We start from the raw sequence: 25,212 nt of genomic DNA on the forward strand, positions 1-25,212 counted from the left end.
CCACACATTAAAAATACACAATTGAAGTTTGGTATAAGAAATCTTAATTCAAGAATTATAGTCGACGAGTAGGAAAAATATTTATTATAAACAGCCAGGTTACAAAATTCGACAAATTTACTGGATTATAATGCTTTTAGGATTGTTTTCTTGATGGTGCGAAGAACAATTAATGATCAAAGATGATATAACCAGTATGGTTATAAGTTATAACGAAATAAGTTGTTTGTCAAAAATTTCATTTTTGACCCAAGTATTTATCGCTGACTGTACTTTACTTAAATAAAGATAAAAAACCGGGCAAGTGCGAGTCGGACTCGCGCACGAAGGGTTCCGTACTATAATGCAAAAAAAAAAACAAAAAAAAGCAAAAAAAACGGTCACCCATCCAAGTACTGACCCCTCCCGACGTTGCTTAACTTTGGTCAAAAATCACGTTTGTTGTATGGGAGCCCCATTTAAATCTTTATTTTATTCTGTTTTTAGTATTTGTTGTTATAGCGGCAACAGAAATACATCATCTGTGAAAATTTCAACTGTCTAGCTATCACGGTTCGTGAGATACAGCCTGGTGACAGACGGACGGACGGACGGACGGACGGACGGACGGACAGCGAAGTCTTAGTAATAGGGTCCCGTTTTACCCTTTGGGTACGGAACCCTAAAAAGATAAAAAAATAGTTTATTCAAGTAGGCATATTACAATGCGCTTATGAACGTCAAATACCTAAACCTTTACCGGCTCCAACCGTACACCTCTGCCCCGAGAAGATTTAAATCCCCCCTCAATTGGAGGAGGGTATCCCAATATGGGACCGGCAACAAACTCGGCGGGACACATCTTTTCAAAACATTATTACATCTTATAATTAACATGCATTACGAGTAATTAAGAAAAATACAATTTAAATTACTATAGGATTCATGCAATTATACTCAGTGAGTACATAACTTTATAGAATTTGATATAAAAAATAAACAAATATGTACATGAAATCCCAAATACGTAGCTCTTTCAGAAAACATATCAAATCTTACAAAACTTTCCACAGGCAACTAATAATCATCGAGACAATTCTACCTGACCCAAACACAATTAGGTTGCGTTGTTCACAGAGTTCCTTTGCGCACCTCCTGTGTCCATCATCAGATGTACCTATAAAAGTTCGTTTTTTTTAGCATTAGAAAGAACTTCGCAGAAGTAAGCTTGTGGTTCCAAATCCGGTATTTTTAGCGGTAATAATTTGAAGTAAATTATATGTATTGACCATGCTACATTAGATAACTCAATAATTATTAACAATTAAAGAGCCTGATAAAAACTGCACGCTTGCTTCTGTGGAGTTCTTTCTAATGAAAAAAAAACGAACCATACTCGATGGTAGGTACCATAATTATTGCATTGTCATCCAACTTACACACGTATGTGAAGTTTCAGCTAAATCGAATGGGTTGCATTCATCTTTTCATACAAAGTGTCCCACATTCAATGCTCCTGACTGTACCTATATATACCGCGGTTGTATAAGTCCATTAAAATACACCTGTATTTAATTGATTGACGTTTTGTATTGATTGGTTGTTAGTGTTAACAAACAGGTAGAAATATAACGATGCTGGAATCATCGCATTCGGCCGCGATATGGCCGAAATCGGCAGAGTGTTTGCCTTTGAAGTTTTAGTTTTACTATCTTTTGTGAATGTGGTAAGTCCCAAATTACGTAATGGCTTTTCTACACGATGGGCCAGCGCCGGCCGCTCCAAGGGACGCATTTATGTGTTAGAGGGAGCAAGTGATATTGCTATCTCATTCTACCGCGTGCCTGCGTCCCTTGGAGTGGCCGGCGTTGGCCAATCGTGTAGAGGAGCCGTTAGAGTAGGTAGTTTATACAAAACATTATCTAATAGCAAAATTTTGTATCGTCAACAACAATTTAATGTGAGCACCTATTACCCGAAATTAAACTTTCATGTGACATATTTTAAACTGTTTAGATGACAACGGTTTCACCCACTTGAATCTTTGAGCCTGAGGAAGGATCCCCGACGGGCCCGAAACATGTCGCCAATGGCGACTAAAAATTCAACCGAGTGAAACCGTTAACGTCTAAGCGCCACTTGCATCATCCCACTAACCCGGGGTTAACCGGTTAAACCTGGAGTTACCATGGTTCTTCTTCCTCTTCTTCCTCGCGTTATCCCGGCATTTTGCCACGGCTCATGGGAGCCTGGGGTCCGCTTGACAACTCATCCCGTGATTTGACTTAGGCACTAGTTTTTACGAAAGCGACTGCCATCTGACCTTCCAACCCAGAGGGTAAACTAGGCCTTATTGGGATTAGTCCGGTTTCCTCACGATGTTTTCCTTCACCGAAAAGCTACTGGCAAATATCAAATGATATTTCGTACATAAGTTCCGAAAAACTCATTGGTACGAGCCGGGGTTTGAACCCGCGACCTCCGGATTGAAAGTCGCACGCTCCTACCGCTAGGCCACCAGCGCTTTGCTGCTTGCGCTTTGCTGGAGTTACCATGGTTACCAGTATAATTTGACACTGGGTTAACTGTTTAATCGGTTAACCCCGGGTTAGTGTGGTGGTCCAAGTGGCCCTAAACTGTTTAAAGCACCTATATATTACGTTAAAATTGAAATTTCTAAAACACTCAATTAAATTTTAAGGCCAAGTCTTGTAAGTTGTACAGTCACCTGCAATAATATGTTACACAACGAAGGCCGCAAAAATATCTGACACGATCTTATTTGTAGAGCCATAAGAGCGTGTCACATATTTTTGCGGAACGCAATGCTCACTGGGCGTTTTCAGAAATAAATATCGAAAACCCGGTTCTCACAGATCCCGGTGTTTTCGGGTTCTTTCAACTCAGAATCACTTTAGCATATTCAATTCTGATGATAAAATAAGATGTCCCAAAAATTTGTATGAAAATTGTACATTCCACTACGTCACGCACATACAAGTGAAAATTTTTTTCATACTAAAACGTGACGTAATGGAATGGACATTTTGGGACATCTTTTTTTAATGGTGGGATGGAGAGTGCTGTTGATTCTGAGTAGAATGAGCCCAAGAACGTCCAGATGTGAAATAATCAGGTTTTAAATATTTATTTCTGAAAACGCCCTACTGATATATATATTTACGTGTGAAAGGGCTGAACGGCTGACCACGAATTAAAATTTCGTGACACATGTTTTAGTCGCTATTGGCTGACCAACTTGTTCTTTTTCAGCACGCATACAATCCAAAGTACCACCCATGCTGCCAGGAACCCGGCCAGAACGTCACCCTGGCCATGATCATCGACGCCTTCGAGATCTACGGACACGATCCTACTGACAAGTTGGATCATTTTGCGCACTACCAGCTTCAGATGATGAAGATCAAACGCGCGCCTGATCAGGTGAGAATATAATGAATGAAAACTGTCATGAATAAATAAATAAAATAAATATTATAGGACAGTTTTTACACAGATCGACCTAGTCCCACAGTATGCTCAATAAGGCTTGTGTTGTGGGTACTAGACGACGATATACATAATATACACATATATACCGGGTGTGGCCTGTAACACGAGCAAATAATTAAAACATAGATTGTACTCCTCAAATGGTGACACTTTCGGTCAACAACTTTTAAAAATTATGAAGTATTTAGACTCTCTATTTTTCATACAAAATAAATACTATCTTCAATGGACGCCATCGCCACGCCATATCATTGTGATTGACGTTGCTTGTCACGCCTTAAACATAACAAAATTCGCAATACATTGCGTCTTAGGATAATCTTTAAAGTGTATAAAAAATCAAACCACAAGTTATTTTTAAAAGTCGCTGAACAAATGTTGGCCAGTATGAGGAGTACAGCTTATAGTTTAATTTTTTGCTCATATTACAGACCACACCCGGTATATTATACAGGGTCATTTTTGGACCGTTAGCCATATTGTGCGAGGTGATTAGGTAGGCCATACTGAACAACTTTTTCTATGGGACCAACTCCGAAATCACAATCTTTTTTTGGCTGTTTCATACATTTTGGTCGAGAGTGGATGTCGACGTTTTCTATGGGAAGGCCAATTTATTTTTTGGGATTTCGGTGTTAGTCCCATAGAAAAAGTTGTCGGGACTCATAAACACTCAAAATTGGAACTAGCAGCAAATTCTGACTTTGCTCTCTTGTTGCAATAATGCATGCATGTTTGTTTTCATTGGTTGCAGTACATGATCAATGAGCACGTGCACATCGCGGTGGACCACCTCGGCAGGTTCATTCACCTGCACGTCAAGGAGCTGAAGGTAATCTTTTAATATCTTTCACCATCCACCAATAAAATTCGACCCATTTTACCCCATCCTCCTCCTGGCAGGATCGCCATGTGAGGTGGCGCGTTAAAGGAGAAATCGATAAAATAAATAAATATTAAAGGGGCATTCTTACACAAATTGACGGTAAGCTCAAGTAGGTACTCAGACAATGATTTATATTATATACAAATTCTTAAATACATAGAAAACGTCCATGATTCAGGAACAAACAAATCTGTGCTCATCAAACAATTGAATGACCTTACCGGGATTCGAACCCAGGACCGTCTCCAACTCGATAGTACGGAATATAAGTTTATTCTGTCTTAAGTAACAAGTACAAGCCATTATATAATAAGCTTTGCATCATTGGCCTCAGCATCTTTGCAGATGATAGTTGCAGCGACTAAAGAAGGTATTTTGAGGAGGTAAGTAGTCTACAGCCTACATAGACTGCGATGACTGTAAGACCAATAGCCGATCGGCCGAATTCTATGCACGTGTGTGAGTAAGGCGTAGTAGGTACCTACACACACTACAATACCTACCTTGCTCTATTAATCCATAACACTTGCAGGTGCTCCTGATAGCTCTAGAAGATGCGGTTGACAACATGCTAACGATGTACGATAACCACAACGCGATCAAGACGGAGCGCGTGGCCACATACAACCATGCTGCAGGCGGCGCCGTGCCTTCAGAGTTCTATCTCAGTCAAGGTACTGCTATACTACCACATAGTCAACAACATGATAAGACATGTTGACGATATGCGACAACCACAACGTCATTAAAACGGAGCGCGTGGCCTCCTACAATGCGGCTGCAGACGGCGCCGTGCCTTCAGAATTTTATCGCAGTCAAGTGACAAACCCATTAGGAGGTAGGAGCTTAACATTACAATTGACGAGAATTTCAAATTCCTATGCTCACCAGACTGTACAAGATCTAATTATTTAAGAGTAGGAACATTTTCTTCACAGCATATCGTCTTATCGTCCATACGCGGAGTTAATAAAAATATAAAGATTCTCACTTGCCTGAAGCATAAAAGATTTTAAACCGTGAATAATGGAGACTTTACATTAAAGAACTGAGGGTACTTAAACTTAAACCAAGGTAAAGCGGAATGGACCCTGAGGGCATTTAAGTAAAGCGAAAAGGACCCTGAAAGAGATAAAAAGTGTCAGAGGGGATGGACAAGTCATGACTTGCAATGCTGCTGTTGTTGCAGAATCCAAATCACCCCTTCCACCAGTTCCACCTGCAAGAAACCATTGCCTAAATTCGATTGTGTAGTAGTATATCACAATACTACATGTAGGTAGACATAACTAACAAGTTATTGATATAAATATGTGGGTATGCCGCTCGCGCTTGACCATGTTTTTAGTTTAGAATAAACCGCCATTGAAGTCACATCGTGTTTCTTTATATCGCCCTTTACGTACATTTCATTTGGCGCAGTCGGTAGGACGCGAACCTACGCTCCCAAAGGAAATCTGATTTCCAATCACCACCATGTTTGAATGAAACTAATATATATTATTTCGCCATTGAAGTCACATCGTGTTTCTTTATATCGCCCTTTACGTACATTTCATTTGGCGCAGTCGGTAGTCGAACCTACGCTCCCAAAGGAAATCTGATTTCCAATCACCACCATGTTTGAATGAAACTAATATATATTATTTGGCCATTGAAGTCACATCGTGTTTCTTTAAGTATATCGCCCCTTACGTACATTTCATTTGGCGCAGTCGGTAGGATGCGGACCTACGCTCCCAAAGGAAATCTGATTTCCAATCACCACCATGTTTGAAAGAAACTACTTAATACAATGACACTAATACTGTGACAATGTATGATCAATACAAATAAAGAATATGAATATGAATATATATTATTTCGCCATTGAAGTCACATCGTGTTTCTTTATATCGCCATTTACGTACAGTCACCATCATATCGGAGCGGCCTAGGTGTTCACAAATATATGAACACACCTCTATTATCGAGGCGTTAGAGTGCGTGTTCAGATATTTTTGAGCACCTCGGCCGCTCCGAAATATCTGATGGTGACTGTACATTTCACATTGCAGAGTACTACTGCGGCCGTAACGTGTACATCTTCATGTCAGAGCTGTATAGCGACATCTACAACATGGGCCGCGGGCCGGCGCCCTACTGCAAGGACCGCGGCTTCCACTTCCTCGGCTTCGTGCACTTCATGGACGACAACAAATATTATCTCGAGGAGGACCCCAGCTTGGCCTTTGCCACTGATAATTATTTGCATGGGCTCGAATGCCATACTGACGTGTGTATCTACAGGTAAGATCAATACGTTGCAAAACATCTAAAGTTCTAAAATTTTAAGTGAAGACTTCTTGTAAAATGTTTTCCGTGTCTACAGACTCCGGCGCACTAAATATAGAAAAACACTGTAGAGCATGAAGACTATGAAGAGCCCTATTGAGATATAAGCGCTTCTACTACATATGGGTCATTAGGCGTATAGAGTTTTATTTTTGTATCTAATTGACATGTACATTTTACACCATATTAAACGATTTGATTTGAATTGAATTGTCTGAGCGCACTGCTCAAATACATTCACAAAAAATAAGCGAGCATCTCGCTCGTTTCTTCCCAGAACGTGCAGAATGTGGAATGACTTGCCTCCTGAGGTATTTCCTTTGCACTACGACATGGGATTCTTCAAGAAGCGGGTATTTAGGGTTCTCAAGGGTCGGCAACGCTTAAGTGGCTCCTGTGATGTTGCTTATGTCCATGGGCGACATCAGACGGCTCGTCTGCTCGTCTGCTATCAAATAAAAAAAAAACAAAGGCGCATCCCTGCAAATGTAAATTTACCATAACGGACGACACACGCTAGAACGGACCGAGCCTGGGCCGAGGCGTCCGACACTACGTTTTCTATAGAAAGCATCACGTCATCACCCATCTTAGAAATCTAAGTGTCGGACGCCTAATGTGAGTCATCCTTAAAGCTGGAGGACGAATATATTTAGCACGCACTCGCTCATTCCAACCTTCTACTTCCTCACACTAGAAATTAGGACGAAATCTCCTTATGACTCTTATGACCACACTTAAAGAGCCTTGCGAATTGCGATCCTCAACAGTGTGGGACATTAAACGTTAAAAATTCGCAGAACGCCAGTTGGCCGGCTACAAATAAGAACGAGCTTTGCCCTATGACCTATTGACTGTTCGCCAGATTCCCTTTCAAGAAAGGCTTGCAGCACGAGCGCGACGTGGTGTCGCTGCCCAAGGCGCTGGTGAAGTGCGGCACGGAGGTGTACAAGCTGCCGCCGCTGACTGCCGCCTCCTGCATCATAACCTCCGGCTCCTTCATACTCGACTTCAACATACAGGGCATACGGTTCCGACACTACGATTACATTCTAGTAAGTGGATAATTGTGTGGGGACCCGGGTATGTCCTTAAACTACGTCCAAAACCACCGGTGGACGGGCAGCAGCGTCCCTCAAATTCGGTGTACTCGACTGCGATCGCCAACCCGCCTGCCAAGCGTGGCGATTATGGCATTCACCCCCCCATCCGGCACGTATGGAGGTCCAAGGGGGAGGCCTATGTTCAGCAGTGGACGTCTTATGGCTGAGATGATGAGATGATGAAGTGGATAATTCACCTCTCATTGGCCACGGCATCTTTGCTGATGATAGTTGCTGCGTTGAAGGAGATATTTTGAGGTGTTACCCCCTTGTTCATAAAACTTTACGGGTCTGATTTGAAGACAAACTATTATTAGCTTATTGAGGTTTGTAGCGCGTTTGTGAATAAGGGGGTTAGTCTACAGCCTTTATCGAATTTCATCGAACTGAATAAGTAGGTACTATCTTAGGTAGGCACGTAGAGAAGATGGCCGATGGAGTCGAGTGGAGACCACGGACTAGCAAGCACAGCGTAGGACGTCCACCCACAAGATGGACAGACGACCTTGTTAAGGTCGCCGGAAGACGCTGGATGCGGGTCGCTTCCAACCGGTATGTATGGAGATCCAAGGGGGAGGCCTATGTTCAGCAGTGGACGTCTTATGGCTGAGATGATGATGAGGATGATCTTAGGTAGGACCTTGGGCCTTAATAGGTTACCTACATGTTTTATTTTGTACCTAATCTACTGATCCAATTTTCAGACCCTACCCAACGGGCACATATTCTACACGAAGGAGAAGAACACACCTCTCTTCTGTGACCATCATGTTTGCGAGTGGAACAATACTAATTTCTACGGAGGTCAATGAACTTTTTAAGCTCTTCAGTAATCAATATTTAACCTCGTGCCGCCCAGAATACAAAATTATAGCCAAGGAAGTTAGAATCTTCTTGTATTTTCAATGAGGTTGAATTTCATTTGTACGAAAAAATTTCGAGACAAATGAAATGCTACCTACTTTGTTTTTAATTAAGGTTGACATTCCATCGAAACTAAGTGTACATCCTAATGTACATTGGGCGGCACGAGGTTAATAACTATAGTTTTAATATGCAACTCGTAAATAGTAAAGCTGAAACAGTTTTAACCCGATTCCAAGAGTTTATAGGCCCCGTGCATTAACTATAGGGGGCAGCATAGAAGTCGTCAGATTTTTGGCGCGAGGCGTAAATATGTCGTTTATGCGTCCGATGTAGCCCACAAGGTGGCAGAACCTACTATGCACAAGGAAACGTACGGTCGAGAACGGTAGATGGTAGCACTTGCTTTGGCAATGTACAGTCGCCGTCAGATATATAGGAGAGGCCAAGGTCCTAACAAATATCTGACCACGCCTCTATTGTCGGGGCGTTAGAGTGCGTGTTCAGATATTGTGAATACCTTGGCCGCTCCGATATATCTGATGGCGACTGTACATGTGCATGCACATAAGTTTCCGATCCAGGCACTCCAAAAGAGGTTTACAATTATATTTCTTTAATACCACATCGGTTTCAAACAAGCATACGGCCCGCCTGATGGTAAGCAGTCACCGTAGCCTATGGACGCCTGCAACTCCAGAAAACCTTAGTTGCTAAAGGAAACCTTCTGAATTATGGTGTACAATTTAAATAATCCTGGAGCATACCGTTACAGGTCCCTTCGCCATCCCAGGCGACCCTGGGACTGGCCTGATGCCGGTCCCACCCTTCTTGGAGCAGACCACAGTCCCACCTTTCTCGGACCGGTCCACATCTCCACCCGGTGGCCCCTTCGACAACGTTACTTGTAAGTATACTCTCCCGGCCGGTTTCGACAACGGCGACTGTTTCAGCTCCGTTGTTGTATACGTTCGTGTGCTCGCATGTGGCTCGCGTAGCCGATTTTATTTGCGAAGACCCGTGCGCATGACGGGCAGGAAAGCACACCATTGACGTAATTATACCTAATAGCCGCTGGTGGGCGGGCCTTCAGCTCATCCCGTCTGATATCGACTTCCCGTCTGATACTTGTAAGTATCGACGTATGGTAGGTACCATCTTTCACACGGTTAGGGCTCATTTAGACGATGCGAGAACTCGCATAATGCGAGTTTCATTACATTGCGGTTTATGATCGGTCAGTTGAATTGGACGTATGAGCGCTGGTGGCCTAGCGGTAAGAGCGTGCGACTTTCAATCCGGAGGTTGCGGGTTCAAACACCAATGAGTTTTTCGGGATCATTTGATATTTGCCAGTTGCGTTTCGGTGAAGGAAAACATCGTGAGGAAACCGGACTAATCCCAATAAGGCCTAGTTTCCTCTCTGGGTTGGAAGGTCAGATGGCAGTCGCTTACGTAAAAACTAGTGACTACGTCAATTCTTGGGTTAAGTTGTCAAGCGGACCCCAGGCTCCCGTGAGCCGTGGCAAAATGCCGGGATAACGCGAGGAAGAAGAAGAAGGTTGAATTGGACGTATCCAACAGTCCGCACTAACTAAAATCGCATGCGAGTTCGCGCGCCGTCTAAATCAGCCCTAGTCTGTTATCTTACAATTCCTATTGCAAAGATGAAATTTACTTTTACTTGCTTTTGAGTTGCTGCCCAGTATTTTTTGCTGTTAGCACCTGAGTTCTTCATCACCACTTAAACTCGGTTCCTCTTGCAGACTCTCTAGACGGATGCTGGTACATGTTCCCTCCGAACTACGGGTCCATCGCAGGCATCAGCTACCTGGACCCGCTCACCATCAACGAGTACAGATTCACTTGCCAGGGATCCGGCAACAAGGTTGTTCATGTATTGGTTAGGACAGGGTTCTGCAAACCCCGGCCCGCGGGTCAAATCCGGCCCGCGACACGTTCCAATCCGGCCCGCCGACACCCAATGCCAGTGTCCACTGTCCGGCCCGCGGGAGCCAGGTTCCAGAGGTTCAGCATTCATCGAGAGTGGAACTGTTCCTAACAGCAGCAACCAGAGACCATACCCCGGCGCAAAAAACGACGGTGGCCCGCGCGAAATTTTCTGAGGCGCAATATGGCCCTCAGGTAAAAAAGTTTGGAGACTGAGCCCTGGGTTAGGACATTGGGATTCGTGGTAAACAGTGTGGTAAAGCTGCAGGCCCATTACCCACGTGACAAAATATCTGTCACTTTTTAATAGAACGCGATTGCAAGTGACGGATACCGTTTTATCACGCTGTTGCTGTTGTCACGTAGACAAGAACGACTATCAAGTCCGTACTGGAAGGAAGGAATTCTGTGATGTGATGCAACAACTTATAAATGGTAACTGTTACTTAAGTTTTTGTACCCGTGTATATGAGCTAGTTTCAGCAGTAGTAATTTACAGTGAAATGCTTTGCATCCGCTAACATTATGGTTGTCAGAGTTTTACTGTAAGTCGTATTTATAGTTCTTATGTTTATTAAAACAATGAGTAATGGTTTTACGATAACACTGCTGGGAGGGAGGAACTAAGGACTACCACAAACCACGAAAACCGTAGGTTTTATCTGTTAGCATCTTTATCAATCTAATATTTAGGCGATGGAGAGGCAAAAATATGAACTAACGAAGAGTTGGAGGTAGGTCCTTGGAACTCTATAATGTAAAAAAATATCGTAAACATCTCAAACTTCTTGGCACTATCTTCATAGGCGTCTCTTGATCAACGCTTCACAGTGATTAACAATCGTTTTATTCCAGGGCTTATACTGGTACCCGCAATGGATGGGCGCTCCGCCGCACCATCCGTACCCGCAGGCCAACGATATGCCCAAGCACGAGGAAGGCCCTGGAGACGCCTTCTACCCCCACCAGCAGGGGCCGGAGCCCCCGCCACTTATTGTGCCAAATTTCGTCGATTAAATATAGACTGTTTTTTTTTTATTTGCTTTTTAATTAATTCTTCCGTGATAGCCGGCATACTTTTTAGGGTTCCGTACCCAAAGGGTAAAAACGGGACCCTATTATTTTATTTATTTATTTCTCTTCTCAGCAACTTCTCAATGTTTCATCATGAAGGGGGAGGCCTATGTTCAGCAGTGGACGTCTTATGGCTGAGATGATGATGATGATTTTTCTTCTTAACCCCTTACTGCATATAATAAAAAAATATTTGTTGAAATTTGAACTTTAATAGCTGTCAATAAAGTTAAATATCATATCCGCCATATATGTTCGTATGCGGTAAGGGGCAAGTTAGGTTGTTTATAACATGAATATAAAAGTAAAATACCAAAGCACATAAAAAACAATAAAAAATACATATAAACAACATTATAAATTATAAAAACCATAACCTAGGTTGCCGGCGGCAGCGGGGCAGGGCCCAAGCTGCCGGTGGTCAGGGCCGCAGAGTGAGGAATCGACGTACTATACGCGCCGTGTCCAAAATTACCGCCTTCTGCATCTGACCCTTGATCCAACCACCCAGCGAGAGTCTCTCTAGGACCCTATTACTATTAAGACTCCACTGTCCGTCCGTCTGTGTCTCACCAGGATGTATCTCATGAACCGTGATAGCTAAACAGTTGAAATTTTCACAGATGATCTATTTCTGTTGCCGCTATAATATTAAAAGTAAAATTATTATTACAAATATTAAAAACAGAATAAAATAAATATTTAAGTGGGGCTCCCATACAACAAACGTGATTTGTTTTTTGCAGCCATGTACCCTATTGATTAGGAGCAATGAATGAGCATCAGTGCGCGATCGTTCACTATAGAGGTTTTTAAGGCATATCAGCAGAAGTTTTTCGGCTGATATGATGATGACGACAAAGTAAAGCTCGGGATACACTTATCCCACGTACGCCACGTATGCAATGCATGGCATACGTTGCTAGGGTACGTGGGATAAGTGTGTCACTGCCTTAAAACCTGTCACCAATCCATCCGGATAGGATAGGCTTCCATCCACTCACATGCTTTATGCAACCGTAGTTGCAAACTGTCACCCTTATTTTCACATAATAATAGAGGTCACTGAAAAACATCAATCATGTTATTAAAAAAAAACATATTTTAAAAAACAATCTATATTTAGTCTGCTAGCCGTGGTACGATAAGCGGCGGGGGCTGCGGCCCCTGCTGGTGGGGGTAGAAGGCGTCTCCGGGGCCCTGCTCGTGCTTGGGCATATCGCCGGCCTGCGGGTATGGGTGGTGCGGCGGAGCGCCCATCCATTGCGGGTACCAGTATAGACCCTGGAATGAAACAGTAGTTAAGGGGCTGGTCAACTCGCGAGGATTACGTGCGAGCAAAGAGAATATTAACCACTAATAAAGGAGCCAGTGTAGATGTTCCTTCAAAGCATTTCGGCTGTGTGTATGTTTGTCTAGGGCGACACAGACGGACCGAGCCGCTTCACATGGTAATTTCCTGAATAGGCCTAGCTAATCATCATCAAGTTTTGATTCATGGTTAAAATGCTTCCGATGACAGTTTTAGAAAGAATACATTCGTCTCATCATGGTTGGCTTCATATTTAAGAGAAAAGAAAAAGGAACGTACGAAAAAAGGACCCACTCAGGGAAAAGCCCCCTCCAGACTATGCGCGTGAATCGCGGGCGAAGCCGCGAACGCGAGTGTGGAGTCGATTTCGCTGTCTGCGAAAATCGACGCCACACTCGCGTTCGCGGCTTCGCGCCGCGATTCGCGCACAAGTGTGGAGGAGGCTTAATGCCACGGCAAGCCGCAGCGCGGGGTGAATCAATCCTTTGATACCTATAGAAGTGTCCTACGTGGGCGATCTCGTTGCGAACGCGAACGTCTTGGGCTTGCCGCGCCGCGTCGCGTTCGCGAATTGTTCGCTTACGTAAAGCCCCCTCCAGACTATGCGCGTGAATCGCGGGCGAAGCCGCGAACGCGAGTGTGGAGTCGATTTCGCTGTCTGCGAAAATCGACGCCACACTCGCGTTCGCGGCTTCGCGCCGCGATTCGCGCACGAGTGTGGAGGAGGCTTAAGACGCAGCGTTATCCAGATTTATTATTAGACAGAGACAACTGGCCCCAATTTCACATCGGTGACAGGTGCGACAATTGTAAAACATCACTGTTGCTGACGTCACAGGCATCCATGGGCTACGATTACCACTTACCATCGGGCGACCCCGGGCGAGCCGTATTCCTGTTTGCCACCATCATTGTATTATTTAAAAAACTTTATTATATCGAAAAGACCAGATATTTCTCTTGCGAAGTTTCTGACAATTGTCATGATTTAGAAGAATTGTAGGTAATTCTTGACAGGAGATGAGTTATATAGTAACAGCACCAGTCATGGGACATTTAAGAGGAAATTTGGAGTATTTATGATATTTCCCGTATACATGTAAATGGTCTACCGCTTAGCGTGTTAAAAGATGAAAGTCCTACCCGTCTTTCATGTTTTAGGCGTGTTGTATCAAAGATACAGCAATTAGTTTCCACATATTTAACAAATTAAAACTATGCTTTTTTTCTCCAGTCATGGACACCAAAGCTCCAGTAATGGGCCCCCGGTAATGGACGTGGATCCAGTAATGGGCCCCCTATAATGGACATTGCTCTATCAGTATAAAATATTGAAATGGGGAATAAGTTACGGCAAAAAAATCAATTTTTGGTATAAGCTTTTATCGCTGAATGTATTTTTCTTTCCACAGACAATTATTATTGTATTAGATCCATCGAGACAATTGTAATATACCCAAACACAATTAGTTAGGGTTTATTGCGATAAAGTTCCCATGGCCACCTCCTGTCTCCATCATCAGATAAGGTCCATGTTATCATAATATTGCATTATCATCCGATTTGCATACTTAATTACGTACTTACACAAAATTTCAACTGAATCGGAAATCGAAAAGTGGCTCAAATTCAGCTAACAAGATTGGACCCACACTAACTAACAGGGCACGTTAAATAAAAGTTTGGAAAAACGATATTAATTTATCCGAAGTCCGAGAATACCTCCTGATTGACATATTTCGTAACTACATTTTACTTCTGTATTGTTTAAACATGAAATTATGGCATGGCAAGCATCATTCTGTCAATTGTCCCATCATAGGAGGTACGCAGTTTTACAGCTCCTATAATGGGATTGGGCCAAATACCACTATTTTTTTACATCTGTGGACTCACAACATAGTGTGTTGTATACCTTATCTCATGGTAAATGCAACTAACAAAACACATTCTAGTTTTCATCAAGTATTAATTAGTTGAAATTTAATAAATTAACTCACCTCTCTTAGCGAAGTTGTTAAGAATTCGTAGTGGTCTTTTTTTTCAGTGACACGACAACTTTTGGGTTGACGCCAATTTCTTAAAAAGCAACCAAATTTAATGAAACTTCAAACTGAAACAGCTCTAGGACTCTTATTTATGATAATATACAACCAGTGTTTATAAACTACTTTTAGATACTTATTTTAGAGGAATTATGTTTTTTGTCCCATTCAGTAATGGTTCCACGCCCATTATAGGGTATACTACTATATATCGGAATTTCGCGACAATTGTCGTGTTTCTTGTGACAATTGTCATAAACATAGCAAGAGAAATATCTGTTTTTTTCCGATAAAATAAAGTTTTTTAAAATATTACAATGATGGTGGCAAACAGGAATACGGCCCGCCCGATGGTAAGCGGTAACCGTAGCAAATGGATGCCTGTGACTTCAGCAACAGTGATGTTTTACAATTGTCGCACCTATCACCGATGTGAAATTGGGGCCTGATCTTCTGAGTCCTAAGGAACAAAAAACAAGTACATATAATTACCTTGCTGCCGGTTCCCTGGCACGTGAATCTATATTCATTGATGGTGAGCGGGTCCAGGTAGCTGATGCCCGCTATTGACCCGTAGTTCGGAGGGAACATGTACCAGCAGCCGTCTAGAGAGTCTGCATAAAAGCATCAACCAGTGGTTAAGGATCAAAGTCAAATGGCGCTCTAACAGTTTTAATCTTCTGTCGAAAGATGGCAGTAAATTTACAGTGGCTACATCATTTAGTTTGACAATCCGCCTCTATACACTCTATTATCTTTGCCACAAATATTAGAGAGATATACAGGGTGAAATTTTAATCACCAGCCCTACTCTGTGACCTATAAAGTAACTGCGCAGAAATGCTGGTGATTAAAATGTCAGCCTGTATGATCGTGGACTTACATGTAACGTTGTTGGTGTCAAATCCATTGTTGCCACTCGGAGTGGTATAGGCGTTGGGGGGTAGCGTGCTGGATTCGAACCATGGTGGTATGGGTGACAGACCGGTGCCAGGGTCGCCCGGAATCGTGAAAGGACCTAGTTTTGAAAAGATAAAAATATTATTTGAAACAATTAAATCTAAAGTAAGTATGTAAATTATTGTTCTATTAAATACCTAATGCACACACACACACAAACTAATACACAAACCTTAGTATTCACAGCGCTCATAAGTAGATTTAATATCAAAACTGAATTACTTTATTTCTTTACCTATTAGATTCGTTTTTACTAAACCTTTGGTTTACGAATAACGAATTCGGCTACCACGTGACAGGCATAGCCTAGTGTGGGGCCACAGGACATTTATAATTGTTATTAAGGTTTTCTGTGAAAAATAAATATTGTTAATAATATTTGCATTAAGGGTTATGGAAACAATTCCTGGGGGCCCAACCAGGTGATATTTGATAGAATCTGAAGCATCCTGACTCCTGATCAAATTCTGACATACATCTCAATGCGTATAAAATTTGTCTTTTCGATTAGCATTTTCTATAAAAGCCCCCTTTAGACCAGATGGCGTACCGCGAACCACGTTCGACGTGTTGCCTCTCTGTCACACTTGTAAATTCGTACGTAAGTGTGACAGGGAGGCAACACGTCGAACGGGGTTCGCGGTAGGCCCTCAGACCGTGTCGACCCGGAGCTTTCGGTGCATCGTTTTCTATGGAAATTAAGCATCACGTGATCGCCTGTCATGTCATAGAATAGTACGGCCCGGTCTAACGTGAGTCATCCTTTAGTAGAAAAGTACGGGCCGGTCTAAAGTGGGTCATCCTTTAGTAGAAAAGTACGGCCCGGTCTAACGTGAGTCATCATTTAGTAGAAAAGTACGGCCCGGTCTAACGTGAGTCATCCTTTAGTAGAAAAGTACGGCCCGGTCTTACGTGAGTCATCATTTAGTAGAAAATTCTATGACATGACAGGCGATGTCATGTCATAGAATAGTACGGCCCGGTCTAACGTGAGTCATCCTTTAGTAGAAAAGTACGGCCCGGTCTAACGTGGGTCATCCTTTAGTAGAAAAGTACGGCCCGGTCTAACGTGAGTCATCATTTAGTAGAAAAGTACGGCCCGGTCTAACGTGAGTCATCATTTAGTAGAAAAGTACGGCCCGGTCTAACGTGAGTCATCCTTTAGTAGAAAAGTACGGCCCGGTCTAACGTGAGTCATCATTTAGTAGAAAAGTACGGCCCGGTCTAACGTGAGTCATCCTTTAGTAGAAAAGTACGGCCCGGTCTAACGTGAGTCATCATTTAGTAGAAAAGTACGGCCCGGTCTAACGTGAGTCATCCTTTAGTAGAAAAGTACGGCCCGGTCTAACGTGAGTCATCCTTTAGTAGAAAAGTACGGCCCGGTCTAACGTGAGTCATCATTTAGTAGAAAAGTACGGCCCGGTCTAACGTGAGTCATCCTTTAGTAGAAAAGTACGGCCCGGTCTAACGTGAGTCATCCTTTAGTAGAAAAGTACGGCCCGGTCTAACGTGAGTCATCCTTTAGTAGAAAAGTACGGCCCGGTCTAACGTGAGTCATCCTTTAGTAGAAAAGTACGGCCCGGTCCCCGGTCTAACGTGAGTCATCCTTTAGTAGAAAAGTACGGCCCGGTCTAACGTGAGCCATCCTTTAGTAGAAAAGTACGGCCCGGTCTAACGTGAGTCATCCTTTAGTAGAAAAGTACGGCCCGGTCTAACATGAGTCATCCTTTAGTCCCCACATCATCATCATTGACCTGTCACATCAATAAGATGATGGTTTAAACGGCGTCTATATTAAGAGTGCGGCACTTCCGCAAATGGCTATTAAGTCCAATGCGAGAGCGGCAGCCGCGACCGCGTAGCTGGCAGGAGAATGCCGTGCCCGGTGACGAAGGTGGGAGAGCCGCGCTGGTGTCTCAGTTCTTGCCTAGTGTGAAGAAGGCTTAACCACGCTTCATCGTGTGCGACTACCCCTTCACCCAGGGTTTTCCTCCAGTGGTCGCGATCTTCAGCCTCCCTTTCCCAGTTGGTGGGAACGATCCGCAAGGGCAACATGTCTCGCTTTGCGCTATCTTTAAAACGAAGCATTGGTCCCCACAGGTATACTATAACCGCTTAAAATACTGGCACCTAGGAGTTCTAGAACTAAACCCAGTGTAACTACTAACTTTTGTTCACGAATAAAATGTCCATGACGTTACCTCCATAAAAGTTGGTGTTGTTCCATTCGCACACGTGGTGGTCGCAGAAGAGGGGGGTATACTTCTCCTTCGTGTAGTACGCCTGCCCGTTCGGTAGAAACTGGATAAATCAACAAGATGTTTGTGTCAGTGCACGAGTTGCAGTCGCCGCCTCGAGCCTGAGGAAGGACCCCCGACGGGCCCGAAACATGTCGCCAGTAATAGCGACTAAAAATTCAAGTGAGTGAAACCGTTGTCGTATAAACAAAATGTTTGTGTTTTAATGTTTTAATTCCACTACCGCTATCCGGTTCGAAGGACCACTAAATAAGTGGTCCTTCGAACCGGATAGCCCAATATTGGAATGGTAAAACTGTATTTAGTTTTATTCAGTTTTGTCAGAGAATACACAAACTGAAAAGCTAACAATGTCCCTCATGTACCGGGAAGTATTTTGGAGCATAATTTCTGGTTGTGATTTACATTGCTCAAAAGCGGTCTTGAGTACTCCTAAAGCCCGCTCCACACTAGTGCGCGAATCGCGGTGCGAAGCCGCGAACGCGAGTGTGGAGAGGGCTTAAGGTCCCGACGGGAGTATCACAATTGTAGGCACAGAAGAAGAACGCGCAACCATAAAAGCGTCCATGATCAACATGAACCAGGGCTATAACTTTTTCTCTGTCACTCTAATTACGCCTTCATTGGAGTAAAAGAGAACGATCCCCACAATTTGCGAATTTCGGTTTTCCACGTTCGACGTGTTGCCTCCCTGTCACACTTACGTACGAATTTACAAGCGCGACGCGACAGAGAGGCAACACGTCGAACGTGGTTCGCGGTAGGCCCTCTGATCTACCCCTTTCTTCATAAAACTTTACGTGCTGATTTAGTCCAGATTAGATTTTATCCCTTTCTTACAAATACATAAGTCAAAATAACAGATAAGGACAAACAATTATTAGCTAGGTAATTGAGGTTTGCAGCTTTTATGAATAACTAGACTAGATAATTTAACAAGCAAAGCTCAATATCCTTAGTAACCATCATCATCTCAACCATAAGACGTCCACTGCTGAACATAGGCCTCCCCCTTGGACTTCCATTCGTACCGGTTGGAAGCGATCTGCATCCAGCGTCTTCCGGCGGCCTTAACAAGGTCGTCCGTCCATCTTGTGGGTGACCAGTTTACTTACTAGCATATAATCGTAGTGTCGGAACCATACGGTTCCGACACTACGATTATATGCTGAACCATACGGTTCCGACACTACGATTATATGCTAGTATGTTGAAGTCGAGGATGAAGGAGCCGGAGGTGATGATGCAGGAGGCAGCAGTCAGCGGCGGCAGCTTGTACACTTCCGTGCCGCACTTCACCAGCGCCTTGGGCAGCGTCACCACGTCGCGCTCGTGCTGCAAGCCTTTCTTGAAAGGGAACCTTACTAGCATATAGTCGTAGTGGCGGAACCGTATGCCCTGTATGTTGAAGTCGAGGATGAAGGAGCCGGAGGTGATGATGCAGGAGGCGGCGGTGAGCGGCGGCAGCTTGTACACTTCCGTGCCGCACTTCACCAGCGCCTTGGGCAGCGTCACCACGTCGCGCTCGTGCTGCAAGCCTTTCTTGAAAGGGAACCTTACTAGCATATAGTCGTAGTGTCGGAACCGTATGCCCTGTATGTTGAAGTCGAGTATGAAGGAGCCGGAGGTGATGATGCAGGAGGCGGCGGTCAGCGGCGGCAGCTTGTACACCTCCGTTCCGCACTTCACCAGCGCCTTGGGCAGCGTCACCACGTCGCGCTCGTGCTGCAAGCCTTTCTTGAAAGGGAATCTGGCGAACAGTCATAGGTCATAGGGCAAAGATCGTTCTAATTTGTAGCAGGTCAACTGGCGTTCTGCGAATTTTTAACATTTGTCCCAGACTGTTGAGGATTGCAATTCGCAAGGCTCTTCAAGTGTGGTCATAAGAGTCATAATGAGATTTCGTCCGAATTTCTAGTGTGAGGAAGTAGAAGGCCAGTGTTGGAGTGAGTGAGTGCGTGCTAAATAGGTAGATTCTCCAAGTGTGGTCAATCATTCTTATTCAGGCGTATCGAGACTAAATTGCCCGATCCCAATCTGATTAAATTGCCCGATCGAATAAGGACGTGCGGACGCAAACGTCAATTTGGCTCAACGAATTCAACCGCCGATAATGACCGATATTACCGATAAAATGAGGTGCGGACGCAAGAATACCAATTTGAGAGGCCAGTATTTTCGTTCTGGGGCATTTTTTCAATTTAGAGGGCTTTAATATCACCATAAATTTAAAATTGGCGATTGACGCCAATTTCATTTCTGATCAAATCGACAGAGTTGATGATGATCGATCCATGTGATCAGTCGTCATAGAAAATGACGTGTCGGGAGCATCGGCCTGGACCCGGCCCGGTCTACCGTGAGTCATCCTTAATGGAGTCATGTTGGAATTCTAGTACGTTAAGCCTCCTCCACACTCGTGCGCGAATCGCGGCGCGAGGCCGCGAACGCGAGTGTGGCGTCGATTTTCGCAGACAGCGAAATCGACTCCACACTCGCGTTCGCGGCTTCGCCCGCGATTCACGCGCATAGTCTGGAGGGGGCTTTAGATTAGTGGACATCTACAAAAAACTATTATAAATAAACACAACTTTCAGTCCTATAATTTTCGAGAAAACTTAACAACTTGGTATCTTCACCTGTAGATGCACACTTGAAGATGGCACTCGAGCCCATGCAAATAATTATCAGTGGCAAAGGCCAAGCTGGGGTCCTCCTCGAGGTAATACTTGTTGTCGTTCATGAAGTGTACGAAGCCGAGGAAGTGGAAGCCGCGGCCCTTGCAGTAGGGCGCCGGCCCGCGGCCCATGTTGTAGATGTCACTATACAGCTCTGACATGAAGATGTACACGTTTCGGCCGCAGTAGTACTCTGCAATGTGAAATATACGTAAATGGCGATATAAAGAAACACGATGTGACTTCAATGGTGAAATAATATATATTAGTTTCATTCAATCATGGTGGTGATTGGAAATCAGATTTCCTTTGGGAGCGTGGGTTCGCATCCTACCGACTGCGCCACATGAAATGTACGTAATGGGCGATATAAAGAAACACGATGTGACTTCAATGGCGGTTCATTCTAAACTAAAAACATGGTCAAGCGCGAGCGGCATACCCACATATTTATATCAATAACTTGTTAGTTATGTCTACCTACATGTAGTATTGTGATACACTACACAATGAAAGGGTCTAGCTGCAATCCTATAATACTTAGTACTCTGTAACAAAGTTCTAATGGTGATAAGGTACGTCAAGATTTGGGCAAAGGTATGTCGCAAACAATTAGTGTAATCATGGCTTCGCTAGGTCTGGACGCACCTTTATTTACTGACGATTATTTAAGGAGGAAATCCCCATGTTATAGAAAATTGATGATAAACACTGCAGACGATCAATCTCAATAAAATAGTCTACTCAGATCCCAACTATCGACTTTGATACCAAACCTACTTCATGGCGTCAAGCAAGCACATTGATTCCGTGGGAAAACACAACCCTAAGAGCTGGTTTAGACGGCGCGCAAACTCGCATGCGATATTTGTTACATTGCGGAGTGTTGGTTACGTCCAATTTAACCGACCGGGCAAAAACCGCAATGTAATGAGACTCGCATGCGGGGCTGGCATAATGAGGGGCTCGACGCGGGGAGGGTAATGATATGGTACCTTGACTGAGGTTGAACTCTGAAGGCACTGCGCCGCCTGAGGCCTGGCTGTAAGTGGCGATCCTGACCCCTTGATGGCGTTGTCGTATATCACCAGCATGCTGTCTTATCGCATTGTTGACTATGTGGTAGTATAGCAGTACCTTGACTGAGATAGAACTCTGAAGGCACGGCGCCACCTGAGGCCTGGTTGTATGTGGCTACGCGCTCCGTCTTAATGGCGTTATGGTTGTCATACATCGTCAGCATGTTGTCTGTCGCGTCTTCCAGTGCTATTAGGAGTACCTGCAAACAATATTAGTACCATCATCATATCAGCCAGAGGCCGTCCTCTGCTGGATATAGGCCTCCCCCAAAGAGTGCCACAATGACCGGTCTTGCGCCACCCTCATCCAGCGAACTCCTGCGATCTTTACCAGGTCATCAAACCTTGTATACTTCACCGACCACATTAGTACTTAACCGAGCAGAAAATGAACTTTAATACAACGAAGTAAGGCCACAATGACCGGTCTTGCGCCACCCGCATCCAGCGGACTCCCGCGACTTTTACCAGCAGTCCACCGTAACCGAGCAGAAAATGAACTTTAATACAACGAAATAAGGTCTATGGCCAGTTCTACCTTCAGCTCCTTGACGTGCATGTGGATGAACCTGCCGAGATGATCCACAGCGATGTGCACTAGCTCGTTGATCATGTACTGCAAGTAATAAACAAAATAATTTCGTTAATGCCGACTACACACGTAACTATAAATCGTAGCGATTAATCTGTGCAGTCCGATTTGCGCAATTTTATCTACCGTGTGTATGACAAATCGTTACGATAATCGACAACGATTTGTTATTAATCGCTACGATTTATAGTTAACGTGTGTAGCCGGGGTAACAGATTGTAATTGCTTGTCCCATAGACGTTTTTCGTCTCCGCAAACGAAACACTTTGGGGTAGTTCAGACACAATGGTAGAGTCTGTGCGGAAAGAGGAGAGTTGTGAAATGTATGGGATCCTATACAATGCTGCGACAGCCTTGTAGTATTTGCAGAGTGCAGCGCCTCTACCGCGAAAACCGAAATTCGCAAATTGCGGGGATCTTTCTCTTTTACTCTCATTAAGACATAATTAGAGTGACAGAGAAAAATGTCCGCATTTGACGAACTTCGATTTTCGCGGTTATAGGCCAGAGGTATCGGTGCATTGTGCAATTTTATCAAGAGCTATGTAAGTTTATAAGGACTTCTACTTTCTGCCCGTTATTCTTACCTAGAGTGGCTAGTGGCAGGCGTGGCCTACTCCGCGATTTCGTTGCTTTGCTACATCCGTTCGATTCGACCCCAATTTTGGGGTTTGCCATAAGCCGCGCGTGGCGCTGTCGCCACCTAGCGGCCATATTGCTGATCGTGACAAACGCGTTTTGTTAGAGGGTGAGTCTTCTGTACCTAGTACTATTATTTATTCTGTGCTAGTGGCAAAAAAATACTCATTTTCTGGAAATTTTAAATGTCTTCCAGTTGATTCACGAATGATATACTTACATACAGTCCCCTGGTCTACGATTTGGCGTAGCGGAGACCTAGTAATAGGATTAAAAAGGGTTCAGCGGGCCTACCGTAAGCTAACACCAAAGTTCGCAAATTGCCGGTGTCTTTTTCTTTCGCGTAATTAGAGTGACAGAGAAAGATGCCCACAATTGCAATTTGCGAACTTCGGTGGTAGCGGCTCTCGCGTACCTAGGTGTACAGTCGCCATCAGATACATCGGAGCGGCCAAGGTGTTCACAATATCTGAACAAACACTCTAACGCTTTGACAATAGAGGCGTGTTCAAATATTTGTGACCACCTTGGCCGCTCCGATATATCTGATGGCGACTGTACAAAAATAACAAAACACAACCTGATCAGGCGCGTGCTTGATCTTCATCATCTGAAGCTGGTAGTGCGCTAAATGATCCAACTTGTCTGTAGGATCGTGTCCGTAGATCTCGAAGGCGTCGATGATCATGGCCAGAGTGACGTTCTGGCCGGGTTCCTGGCAGCATGGGTGGTTCTTCGGGTCGTAGCCCAACTGAAATACAAAACTAATATTTACGGTTTGGACTTTTTCTACCTCGTTATGCGTTTGAATATATTTCATACTAGCTTTTGCCCGCGACTTCGTCTGTGTGAAATTAGTTCCAGCAGATAGAGTAAGTATAGCGCCTGGATAAAATCTAATGGCAATAATTTTGAACTTGATATATGCTTAATTGCTTACACCAATCAACTGGCAATTTCACCCCCCTTTCCACCCTCTTTAGGGATGACTTCCGGCATAAAAACTATCCTATGTCCTTCCCCGGGACTCAATCTATCTCTATGCCAAATTTAAACTGAATCCGTTTAGCAGTTTAAGCGTGAAGAGGTATTTAACACACAGACAGAAAGACAGACAGACCTTCGCATTTATAACATTATTAAGGTATGGATTTAAAAATATATATTTAAATTGCGTACTTACCACATTCATAAAACATTGTAAAAGTAAAATAACGCGAAACACTCTGCCAGTCTCGGCCATAGTACCTACGCCAAACTGAGAATGAAAGCAAAGTGCCCTTGTTATTTTTAATTGCCATTTTAACAACCCATCAAGAAATGAAAGTTATTTCTGTTAGCTAATTGCAACTAGTTGTATTTATTTTTACCCAAATGATGAAAGGGAGGTAATGTTTTTTGTTCGTCTTTTGTACCTACCTAGAATTCAACCAAAAGATATGCTGGAAATGCTGCATTAGGTAAATTTATGTACTTAATGTCAAATTTTGTAAATATTAAGTTAAAATCTTTAATAACATTTTGGCAGAAAATCGAACTATATTTATACGTACCCACAAACTACTAAGAAGATACTATGTAGGTACAGTCAAGGAATTTAAATTCCGACCCATTTCGTACTTTGTCACAGTGACAATCAATATGAAAGCCGCTAGAGACCTCATACGGTTGTCACTGTGACAAAGTACGAAATGGGTCGGAATTTAAATTCCTTGACTGTACCTATGTAAACTAACTATGTAAACGGCGAAATCCATTGTATTGTTTTTATAATATATATTTTGTTTAAATTACGCGGAAGTTGTTTTTTTTTTGGAATTTATGGCCTGGTTATGAGACCTTTAAGCCAAATGCGGAAGTTGTTGACAGAGCAGTGTTGCCAAAACATTACATGGCCAAAAGAAAAGATAAGTGCTACGCGCTGCCAACCGCACCTCAAGGTGCTA

At 43.6% G+C, this 25,212-nt stretch overlaps 2 protein-coding genes across 3 annotated transcripts; one reads left to right on the forward strand and one right to left on the reverse strand.

Moving 5' to 3' along the window:
- The first annotated feature begins 1,569 nt into the window (after positions 1-1,569).
- On the forward strand, positions 1,570-11,663 carry LOC134673745 (uncharacterized). The gene is made up of 10 exons (XM_063531763.1): positions 1,570-1,705; positions 3,253-3,423; positions 4,247-4,324; positions 4,911-5,052; positions 6,436-6,667; positions 7,578-7,767; positions 8,520-8,619; positions 9,455-9,586; positions 10,446-10,567; positions 11,485-11,663. Exons 1-10 carry the CDS (start codon positions 1,643-1,645, stop codon positions 11,644-11,646), a joined length of 1,392 nt encoding a protein of 463 aa, XP_063387833.1. The 5' UTR covers positions 1,570-1,642; the 3' UTR covers positions 11,647-11,663.
- Positions 11,664-12,803: 1,140 nt separating this feature from the next.
- LOC134673744 (uncharacterized) lies at positions 12,804-24,591 on the reverse strand. Of its 2 annotated transcripts, none has more exons than XM_063531760.1 (10): positions 24,450-24,591; positions 23,847-24,017; positions 22,574-22,651; positions 22,094-22,235; positions 20,918-21,149; positions 19,644-19,833; positions 18,222-18,321; positions 15,944-16,078; positions 15,553-15,674; positions 12,804-12,987 (listed from the first exon to the last, which is right to left on the reverse strand). In XM_063531760.1, the coding sequence occupies exons 1-10, from the start codon at positions 24,507-24,509 to the stop codon at positions 12,826-12,828; spliced, it is 1,392 nt and encodes a 463-aa protein (XP_063387830.1). In that variant the 5' UTR covers positions 24,510-24,591; the 3' UTR covers positions 12,804-12,825. The 2 variants fall into 2 exon arrangements, with proteins under 2 accessions (XP_063387830.1, XP_063387831.1); XM_063531761.1 differs by lacking the exon at positions 19,644-19,833 and adding an exon at positions 19,839-20,028.
- Between the last annotated feature and the right edge of the window lie 621 nt (positions 24,592-25,212).

Source organism: Cydia fagiglandana, chromosome 19, assembly GCF_963556715.1.
Source record: "Cydia fagiglandana chromosome 19, ilCydFagi1.1, whole genome shotgun sequence".
NCBI lineage: Eukaryota > Metazoa > Arthropoda > Insecta > Lepidoptera > Tortricidae > Cydia > Cydia fagiglandana.